The 11,164-nt window shown below is 42.3% G+C and overlaps 1 protein-coding gene across 2 annotated transcripts; it reads right to left on the reverse strand.

Moving 5' to 3' along the window:
• Window positions 1-2,637: 2,637 nt before the first annotated feature.
• On the reverse strand, window positions 2,638-10,373 carry xrcc2 (X-ray repair complementing defective repair in Chinese hamster cells 2). 2 transcript variants are annotated; one of them, XM_060920742.1, is made up of 3 exons: window positions 10,299-10,373; window positions 5,180-5,261; window positions 2,638-3,714 (listed from the first exon to the last, which is right to left on the reverse strand). In XM_060920742.1, the coding sequence occupies exons 1-3, from the start codon at window positions 10,335-10,337 to the stop codon at window positions 2,948-2,950; spliced, it is 888 nt and encodes a 295-aa protein (XP_060776725.1). In that variant the 5' UTR covers window positions 10,338-10,373; the 3' UTR covers window positions 2,638-2,947. The 2 variants fall into 2 exon arrangements, with proteins under 2 accessions (XP_060776725.1, XP_060776726.1); XM_060920743.1 differs by lacking the exon at window positions 5,180-5,261 and having other exon boundaries at window positions 10,299-10,366.
• Window positions 10,374-11,164: the final 791 nt, after the last annotated feature.

Consider the following 11,164-nt stretch of genomic DNA (forward strand, 5'->3'; position numbering starts at 1 on the left):
GTCCGGGGTCGCCGCGATCAGAGTCGGCTGAGTCGCTGTCCGATTCCGTGGCCGCACGGTCAAACCAGTGAGCCACGTTCACCGATTGCTTCGCAACGGCAGTAGGTTCATAGATATACGGTTTCACCTCTTGATATTCAATTTGAAGAGTTCCTACTTCAAAATCGCTATCGCTTTCAGACATTTTACACAACCTCTCACGACCAAAGTCCGTACACGTGTGCTCGGTTCGCAAGTAAACACAGACCTGCTCCCAGTCTGTTTGCCTTGAATGGAATCACGACGACGGGCCCCTGGCGGTAAAAGTGCGCGTAAGTGAGATGGAAACAAACCTTCGGAACTTGCGCAAACCAGTATATTTTAAATATTTTTTTGGGGGGGCTTTTTCACCTTTTATTGGATAGGACAGTGTAGAGACAGGACAGGAAATGATTGGGAGAGAGAGACGGGGAGGGATCGGGAAATAAATGACCTCGGGTCAGAATCGAACCCAGGTCCCCGGATTTATGGTATGGCGCCTTAGCCACCTGAGCTACGACGCCCCACAAACCAGTATATTTTAACCGTTTTATTCAATTTTAGGGTGCAAATTAAATTAGACACCAGGAAGATTGAATTCGCTTTTTGGGTCGTTCTTCTAGAAAATAAAGTTGATATTCTACCGCACGTTTCACCTCCGACCCTTGCCTATGACCTTTAATCCTGTGCAGGTGCGAGTCGTTTATGGCGTGTGAGAGTCTGCTTGGCGTGTGCACTGTCTGGAGCACACCGAAGAGTCTATCTGATGAACGCGCCAAGGCGCGCAGGTCTGACACTCTTGCACGAAACTAGTATAAAAGTTAATGTAGATATAAATATCTTATGCCAAATTATTATGGCATGTGGGCGGCACGGTGGTGTAGTGGTTAGCGCTGTCGCCTCACAGCAAGAAGGTCCTGGGTTTGAGCCCCGGGGCCGGCGAGGGCCTTTCTGTGCGGAGTTTGCATGTTCTCCGCGTGGGTTTCCTCCGGGTGCTCCGGTTTCCCCCACAGTCCAAAGACATGCAGGTTAGGTTAACTGGTGACTCTAAATTGACCGTAGGTGTGAATGTGAGTGTGAATGGTTGTCTGTGTCTATGTGTCAGCCCTGTGATGACCTGGCGACTTGTCCAGGGTGTACCCCGCCTTTCGCCCGTAGTCAGCTGGGATAGGCTCCAGCTTGCCTGCGACCCTGTAGAAGGATAAAGCGGCTAGAGATAATGAGATGAGATGAGATTATGGCATGTTACAAAAAATAAAGAAAAAAATCAGTCCTCGTCTCCAATTTACGAGTCCGAATGCAGTTAATGCACGAGTCTGAGTCCAAGTCATCAGTGCTTAAGTCCAAGTTGAATCCGAGTCCTGGACTTGAGTACTACAAGCCTGATCGAAGTATCAAAAAAAAAAAAAAAAGCATATAATGACGGATTACCTTTTTTTGTACCTGCTGAGTGTCTTGGCTCTGAAAATGTTTTGCTAGCTTTTTGCTAACAAAAGGTGCTGAACTCTACAAATGACAAACTTCCAGGTTCAGATTTCCAACTTCTGAGTAAAGATGAATGCAGTCCAAGTCATAGATTAACACAGGGAGGAGAATGAGAACAGAAGGGTACCAGAACAACCTCATTTAATAACTGTCCGAAGGTTAGAGAAGCAGCCTTGGGCCCAAAGCGTTGCTGGATTGAGTCCTGGGATTGGCAGGAGTTGAGTAAATGAACAGCACTTCCCCTCCCTCTGTATCATGGCTGAAGTGCCCTTGAGCAAGGCCCCTAACCCCCAACTGCTCCCTGGGTGCTGTTGCGTACGGTAGCTGCCCACTGCTCGGTGTATGTGTGTGCGCTCATTGTTTCAGATGGGTTAAATGCAAAGGAGGAATTTCACTGTGCTTGAGGTTACATGTGACAAAAATAAAGGTTTCTTCTTCTTAAGAAAGCAGATTGAACTAAGACATCGTTCCAACTCTCGCCCTGGTGCAGCTGCGCTGGATATATATACACTACCGTTCAAAAGTTTGGGGTCACCCACCCAGACAGTTTTGTGTTTTCCATGAAAAGTCACACTTTTATTTACCACCATAAGTTGTAAAACGAATAGAAAATATAGTCAAGACATTTTTCTGGCCATTTTGAGCATTTAATCGACCCCACAAATGTGATGCTCCAGAAACTCAATCTGCTCAAAGGAAGGTCAGTTTTATAGCTTCTCTAAAGAGCTCAACTGTTTTCAGCTGTGCTAACATGATTGTACAAGGGTTTTCTAATCATCCATTAGCCTTCTGAGGCAATGAGCAAACACATTGTACCATTAGAACACTGGAGTGAGAGTTGCTGGAAATGGGCCTCTATACACCTATGGAGATATTGCACCAAAAACCAGACATTTGCAGCTAGAATAGTCATTTACCACATTAGCAATGTATAGAGTGGATTTCTGATTAGTTTAAAGTGATCTTCATTGAAAAGAACAGTGCTTTTCTTTCAAAAATAACGACATTTCAAAGTGACCCCAAACTTTTGAACGGTAGTGTATCAAAACAGATTTGACTTGCAGATGCTTTACATTCATAAAACCTCAATAAACACAAAGTAAGGTGTAAGGTAAACGCAAAACACATTAAAAATCTGACAAATTATTTCCAGTTTATTAAAACCTAGTGTTGTGTATCAAAATAACTCGAGAAAATCTGTTATAGAAAATAAAAAATGTCTGATGAGATGAGTCCTCTGATTGGTAAAGCATCACTACTGCTTATAAACTGTCCTTCGCCTGCTGATTATCTTGTTTTCCGTGTTATAAATGTTTACTTCTTTCAGAGATCAGACAGTACAAATACCCCAAACCTGCACACCCTGGCCACTTCCTGTTATTCTGTCTCTGGAAATATCTGATTCTGAGAATTTAAATATCACAGGTTAAACGTGTAGTTCTGCTCACTCGCTGAACTCAACACCTGCTTCTGTGATGTAAAACACGCATCGATGAACACCTTTAGTCCTTACAGTGTTACATGCCACTGAGAAAAGTTGCTTGTGGTCCTCAGATACACCACTCTGGTCACTTTTTGAGAACAGAAGTCTGTGTGTGAGTATTTTTTGCCAGGCTCGGCAGAGATACTGCTTGTCGAAGTCTGAGCTGCATTTCCATGAAGGAGTGGATGCGCTCGGCTCTGACGATCCAGACGCTGTCGAGCTGGATGAATAATTCCTCATAACAGCATGCGTGCTGGCAAAAACAACAACGCCGTAATCTCTCCTGAGCCTATCCAGGATCTCGGTGCACTTCCGCAGGTTGGCTTCCTGCCGAGCCAAGCTGTCACCTCCGTTAGCGCGGTCTATCCAGTAGAAGGCGGAGATGCTGTCTATGACGAGCAGGCAGAGGGCGGGCCGGCTGCATAGGATCCCCTCCAGATAATGTAGTGTGAGGACGAGCTGGAAGGAGCTGGAGCAGTGGAGCACGGAGAGGCGACCCAGGCTGGAACGGACCACCTGCTCAACCTCGCTCTCTGGCAGTGATGAGGTCAGACGGGCCTCGAGGATGCTCACCAGACGCAGCATGTCGAAGTGGTAGTCTGTGTCGATGAAGACGACCTCCACCTCCAGGCCTCTGCTGTGTGTGGGGAGGATGCAGCGGCTCAGAAGGTGGTACAACATCTCTGTCTTACCACTCCCTTCTACTCCGTGAAACTCGATGACATCACCTGGAGGTGAACAATCAAAAGAAAAAAAAACAACATAAAAATAGGTTAATGATAAGTCCTTCAGTTTCAACCTGACAGATGGATGGATGGATGGATGGATGGTAATGTGAAAAATATTATATATGGCAAGTATTTCAGTTTTTATTGTATGGTTGGTTAGTTGGATGATAGGTTGGTTGATTGGTTGGATGGATTTGTTGGTTGGATGATTAGTTGGATGGATTGGTTGACAGAATGGATGGTAATGTGAAAAATATGGCAAGTGTTTCAGTTTCTATTGTATGGCTGGTTGGATGGATGATTGGTTGGTTGGATGAATGGACAGATTTGTTGGTTGGATGGATGGATGATTGGTTGGTTGGATGAATGGACAGATTTGTTGGTTGGATAGATGGATGGATGGATGGATGATTGGTTGGATGGATGATTAGTTGACTGGTTGGATGTATGGATGGATGATTGGTTGACTGGTAATGTGAAAAATATGGCAAGTATTTCAGTTTCTATTGGTTGGTTGGGTGGATGGCTGGATGATTGGTTGGATGGCTGGATGATTTGTTGGTTGGATGGATTTGTTGGTTGGGTGGATGATTTGCTGGATGATTTGTTGGTTGGATGGATGGATGGATTTGTTGGTTGGGTGAATGATTTGTTGGATGGCTGGATGATTTGTTGGTTGGATGGATTTGTTTGGGTGGATGATTTGTTGGATGGCTGGATGATTTGTTGGTTGGATGGATGGATGATTTGTTGGTTGGATGGATTTGTTTGGGTGGATGATTTGTTGGATGGCTGGATGATTTGTTGGTTGGATGGATGGATGGATTTGTTGGTTGGGTGGATGATTTGTTGGATGGCTGGATGGATTTGTTGGATGGCTGGATGATTTGTTGGTTGGATGGATGGATTTGTTGGTTGGGTGGATGATTTGTTGGATGGATGGATGATTTGTTGGTTGGATGATTGGTTGGTTGGAAACGTAAAAAGCTAGGCGATTACAAAGCATTTCAGTTTCTACTGTACGGACATTGACTGTTTGGACAGAGGAATGAATGAAAATGCAAAAAAAAAAGTTATGACAAGTGTCTCACTTTCTATTGTATGGTTGGACGGATGGATTGTTTGGATGGAGGGATGGATTCACAGACAGTAAGGTTGGATGATGGTAATGTAAAAAAAATAATTAATGACAAGTATTTCAGTTTGTGGATGGATGAATAGATGGATGGATCAATGGATGTTTGGTTGGAAGAACAGATGTGTGGGTGGATGTTTGGTTGGGGACAGAAATAGTTAATGACAAATGCTTGAGTTTCTATTGTTTGGCTGGATGGATGTTTGCTTGTATGAATGAATGTATCGATAAAGTGATGGATAGATGAATGGATTGTAAGCTCTCTGGATGAATGGATGGATTTCAGTTTCCACATTGTAATGGAAGCAGGTGGAATTTTTATTCAGTTACCTTGAGCTGGACCACCGTTTACAGGAAAAATGTGCTGATCGATGTCTTTGAGTGATCGTCTCCCCTCGATCCTGGCTAACAACTGTAAATGACATGAAGTGTCTGAGTAATAAACTGCAAGGTCAGCAACGTTAATCAGGGTGATGCACTTTCAGGTTCTCCCATTTACATGACAGTGGAGGGATTGGCTGTGTTAAATGACCCCAAGGTGTGAATGTGTGCATCAGTGTGTGTGTGTGTGTGCGCACGCGCATGTGATGAATAAGCTTTGGATTCACCATGACCCTGATCAGGATAACGCTGCTAGTGAAAATGAATGAATGAACGAAAGAGTTAATGAATTAATTAACATACTGCTGTTTTACTGACAGTTTTAATCAAACCTATATAATACCCTTTCAAATTATCTGTATTTCTACATAAATATGACCTAAAACATCATCGCGTTTTTCATCACATCATCAGAAAGCTTAAAAAGTAGATAAAAAGAACCCGATTAAACAAATGAGAGGAAAATATTATACAAATATATTGTACTTGGCCATTTATTTATTGAGGAAAATGATCCAATATTACATATCTGTGAGTGGCAAAAGTATGTGAACCTCTAGGATTAGCAGTTAATTTGAAGGTGAAATTAGAGTCAGGTGCTTTCAATCAATGGGATGACAATCAGGTGTGAGTGGGCACCCTGTTTTATTTAAAGAACAGGAATCTATCAAAGTCTGAGCTTCACAACACATGTTTGTGGAAGTGTATCATGGCACGAACAAAGGAGATTTCTGAGGACCTCAGAAAAAGCATTGTTGATGCTCATTAGGCTGGAAAAGGTCACAAAACCATCTCCAGAGCTTTTGGACTCCACCATTCCACAGTCAGACAGATGGAGGAAATTCAAGATCACTGTGACCTTCTCCAGGAGTGGACCATCAAAGATCACTCCAAGAGCAAGGCGTGTAATAGTCTACGAGGTCCCAAAGAACCCAGAGTAACTTCTAAGCAACTGAAGGCCTCTCTCACATTGGCTAATGTTAATGTTCATGAGTCCACCATCAGGAGAACACTGAACAACAATGGTGTACATGGCAGGGTTACAAGGAGAAAGCTCCTGCTCTCCAAAAAAGAACATTGCTGCCTGGATACAGTTTGTGAAAGATCACATGGACAAGCCAGAAGGCTATCGTAAAAATTTTATGGATGTATCAGAGCAAAATATAACTTTTTGGTTTAAAGGAGAAGTGTTATATTTGGAGAAAGGAAAATGCTGCACTCCAGCAGAAGATCCTTGCCATTGTTGTAGTCGAGTCACTAAACCTCGAGTCCGAGTCCAGTCTCGAGTCCCCAGTGTTCAAGTCCGAGAACAAGACTCCACCTGCACCATGTGACGGTGGCTGTTGCTGCCTTTATGTGAAAGCGTCTCTGCTACTGTGTTGGACTAACGTTACTGCTTGACTGCCCCGTTTTAGTTAATAGGCTACAGATAAAAAGCTTGTTCATCACTCAGCAAGCCCCGCCCACTATCAACAGGGCAAATAACATGAGAGAGGGTTAACACTAGCTAGTTCATCGCTCAGCAAGCTCCGCCCACTATCAACAGTGCAATGAACATAGTGTGTCACTTCCTTCTCTGGGTGGAGTCTTACCAAATGACGATTGAAGTTCAAGGTTGTCCCCGTCGTCTCCTCAATAGTTCTTCTACATATGGAACACATAGCAGTGCATTTTTTCCCACTGCATGAGAAGTCTGTATAAGCAAAGCTTCGGACAATCCTGGGACGTTCTCTCCAGGCATTTTAGGACCATTAATGTTAGTTTGTTCCTGAACATGACGTATGAACAGGTGAATGTGCATTCTCTTGCACAAAATTAGTATAAAATTAATGTAGATATAAATATCTTACGCCAAATTATTATGGCATGTTACAAAAAAATTAAGAAAAAAAATCCAAGTCCTCATCTCCAATTTACGAGTCCAAATGCAGTTAATGCACGAGTCCGAGTCATCAGTGCTCCAGTACAAGTCAAATCATGAGTCTTTAAAATTAGTCAGACTCGAGTACTACAAGCCTGGTCCTTACACCATCTGTGAAACATGGTGGTGGTAGGATCATGGTTTGGGCCTATTTTGCTGCATCTGGACCAGAATGACTTGATGGAACAACAACTTCTGTATTATTCTGGTGAATTCTAACGGAAAATATCAGGACATCTGTCCGTGAACTGAATCTCAAGTGAAGGTGGGTCAGGCAGCAAGACAGCGACCCGAAACAGACAAGAACGGTTAAAGAAGAATAAAATTAATGTTCTGGAATGGCCGAGTCAAAGTCGTGACTTTAATCCAATAGAAATGTTGTGTGAAAAGTTTGTGTGAAAAAGAAACCCAACAACCCCCTAGAGATAAAGCTGCTCTGTACAGAGGAACAGGACAACATTCCTCCATGCTGACATGCAGGATCTGATCAACGGTGACAGGAAGTGTTTTAGTTGCAGTTACTCCTGCACAAGAGATACTGAAAGCAAAGGCTCACATACTTTTGGTACTCACTGATACAGTGGTGCTTGAAAGTTTGTGAACCCTTTAGAATTTTCTATATTTCTGCATAAATATGACCTAAAACGTCATCAGATTTTCACACAAGTCCTAAAAGTAGATAAAGAGAACCCAGTTAAACAAATGAGACAAAAATATTATACTTGGTCATTTATTTATTGAGGAAAATGATCCAATATTACATATCTGTGAGTGGCTAAAGTACGTGAACCTCTAGGATTAGCAGTTAATTTGAAGGTGAAATTAGAGTCAGGTGTTTTCAATCAATGGGATGACAATCAGGTGTGAGTGGGCACCCTGTTTTATTTAAAGAACAGGGATCTATCAAAGTCTGATCTTCACAACACGTTTGTGGAAGTGAATCATGGCATGAACAATGGAGATTTCTGAGGACCTCAGAAAAAGCGTTGTTGATGCTCATCAGGCTGGAAAAGGTTACAAAAACATCTCTAAAGAGTTTGGACTCCACCAATCCACAGTCAGACAGATTGTGTACAAATGGAGGAAATTCAAGACCAACAAAGATCAGGAGTGGTCAACCAACAAAGATCACTCCAAGAGCAAGGCGTGTAATAGTCAGTGAGGTCACAAAGGACCCCAAGGTAACTTCTAAGCAGCTGAAGGCCTCTCTCACATTGGCTAATGTTAATGTTCATGAGTCCACCATCAGGAGGACACTGAACAACAATGGTGTGCATGGCAGGGTTGCAAGGAGAAAGCCACTGCTCTCCAAAAAGAACATTGCTGCTCGTCTGCAGTTTGCTAAAGATCATGTGGACAAGCCAGAAGGCTATTGGAAAAATGTTTTGTGGACAGATGAGACCAAAATAGAACTTTTTGGTTTAACTGAGAAGCGTTATGTTTGGAGAAAGGAAAACACTGCATTCCAGCATAAGAACCTTATCCCATCTGTGAAACATGGTGGTGGTAGTATCATGGTTTGGGCCTGTTTTGCTGCATCTGGGCCAGGACGGCTTGCCATCATTGATGGAACAATGAATTCTGAATTATACCAGCAAATTCTAAAGGAAAATGTCAGGACATCTGTCCATGAACTGAATCTCAAGAGACGGTGGGTCATGCAGCAAGACAACGACCCTAAGCACACAAGTCGTTCTACCAAAGAATGGTTAAAGAAGAATAAAGTTAATGTTTTGGAATGGCCAAGTCAAAGTCCTGACCTTAATCCAATGGAAATGTTGTGGAAGGACCTGAAGCGAGCAGTTCATGTGAGGAAACCCACCAACATCCCAGAGTTGAAGCTGTTCTGTACGGAGGAACGGGCTAAAATTCCTCCAAGCCGGTGTGCAGGACTGATCAACAGTTACCGGAAACGTTTAGTTGCAGTTATTGCTGCACAAGGGGGTCACACCAGATACTGAAAGCAAAGGTTCACATACTTTTGCCACTCACAGATATGTAATATTGGATCATTTTCCTCAATAAATAAATGACCAAGTATAATATTTTTGTCTATTTGTTTAACTGGGTTCTCTTTATCTACTTTGAGGACTTCTGTGAAAATCTGATGATGTTTTAGGTCATATTTATGCAGAAATATAGAAAATTTTAAAGGGTTCACAAACTTTCAAGCACCACTGTATGTGTCTGGATTATTTTAAGAAAGAAAAGAAAGAAAGCACAACTTTATTCATCACACACTTGTGAAATTCCTCTCTGCATTTAACCCATCTGAAGCAGTGAACACATACACACACCCAGAGCAGTGGGCAGCCATGCTAACAGCACCCGGGGAGCAGTTGGGAGTTGAATTAGGTTCCTCGCTCAAGGGCCCCTCAGCCCAAGGCCGTCCCATATTAACCTAACCGCATGTCTTTGGACTGTGGAGGAAACCCACGCAGATACGGGGAGAACATGCAAACTCCACACAGAAAGGCCCCTGCTCGAACCAAGAACCTTCTTGCTGTGAGGCAACCGTGCTAACCACTACACCACCATGTCACCCTATCTAGTTTCCTAAATAGATAGATAGATGGATGGATGGATAGATAGATAGATGAATGAATGACTGACCAAGTATATAGGACTTGTGTGAAAACCTGACAATGTTTTAGATCATTTATGCAGAAATAAAGAAAATTCACAAGGGTCAACAAACCGTCAAGCACCATCTTGTGATATGATGATATTTTGATCATATCGCCCACCCCTATGCTCAAGTAATTTCCCACACAGATGTGTTACAGATGTGTTCACCAATAACTAACTGGCTAATGAGTGTGACTATTAGTCTATTAACCCTCTATCCTGGCAAATCACTAGATATTACGCCTAAATAACGTACAGCACACAGTAACAATATAAAATATATTATTTTATATTTTATATAGTAGTGAGATCATATAATATTGAGGATGTTGATTCTATCTTCTATTAAAAAAAACAAAAAAAACTCTCCTGTGACTTGATTTCATGTTGAACACATGCAGTTTTTGTCTTTACAGGTCGAATACTTATTAATAAACATAGAAATCATATAAAACTTGCCTTTTTTAATTATGAAAATTAATAAATAAAGTATATAACAATAATAATGTGTCTCTTTACCTGTGCCCCATTTTCAGCCATCCTAACCCGACCTGTCATCTCATCTCTCACTACTGTAAACCAGCTGCTCTGCGCATGCGCACTACGGATTCCCGGTTGGGGGGGCGGGGTGTGAGAGAATAGCTACTTCCGGGTAAATAATGCATAACTAATCAAAACAAAGTAAAAATATAGATAGATAGATAGATAGATAGATAGATGTGTTAATATGCACAAATGTTTCCTGTTTTAAATATAATTATACATGATGTGTAAAAGTACGACACAAATATACTGCGCATGCGCGATATCTAAACCCTTCTCAGCTCAACTCCACACAGTCACATGCTGCAGCTCCAAGACCCTTAGGCAGCCATAGCGTTTGCCTGAATGAAAAGAACACCAGTATGTGATTTTATTTTATTTTATTTTTAATTTTTGATTTTATTATTAGGTTAAATGCAGTACAGACAAATATGAACATGGCATAAAAACCAGGATCACACAAAAAAGTGTGAACACTTGTTTCCATTGTGGTCCCAGAGACTTCTCACAGACAGCCATGGTTACTATACTAAGTAGATACCCAAACTATAAAAAATAATAAAGTAATAATAATAAAAAAAAAAATAAAAATAAGGGTGGTGTAGTGGTTAGCGCTGTCGTCTCACAGCAAGAAGGTCCGGGTTCGAGCCCCGTGGCCGGCGAGGGCCTTTCTGTGCGGAGTTTGCATGTTCTCCCCGTGTCCGCGTGGGTTTCCTCCGGGTGCTCCGGTTTCCCCCACAGTCCAAAGACATGCAGGTTAGGTTAACTGGTGACTCTAAATTGACCGTAGGTGTGAATGTGAGTGTGAATGGTTGTCTGTGTCTATGTGTCAGCCCTGTGAT

Source organism: Neoarius graeffei, chromosome 5 (genome assembly GCF_027579695.1).
Source record: "Neoarius graeffei isolate fNeoGra1 chromosome 5, fNeoGra1.pri, whole genome shotgun sequence".
NCBI lineage: Eukaryota > Metazoa > Chordata > Actinopteri > Siluriformes > Ariidae > Neoarius > Neoarius graeffei.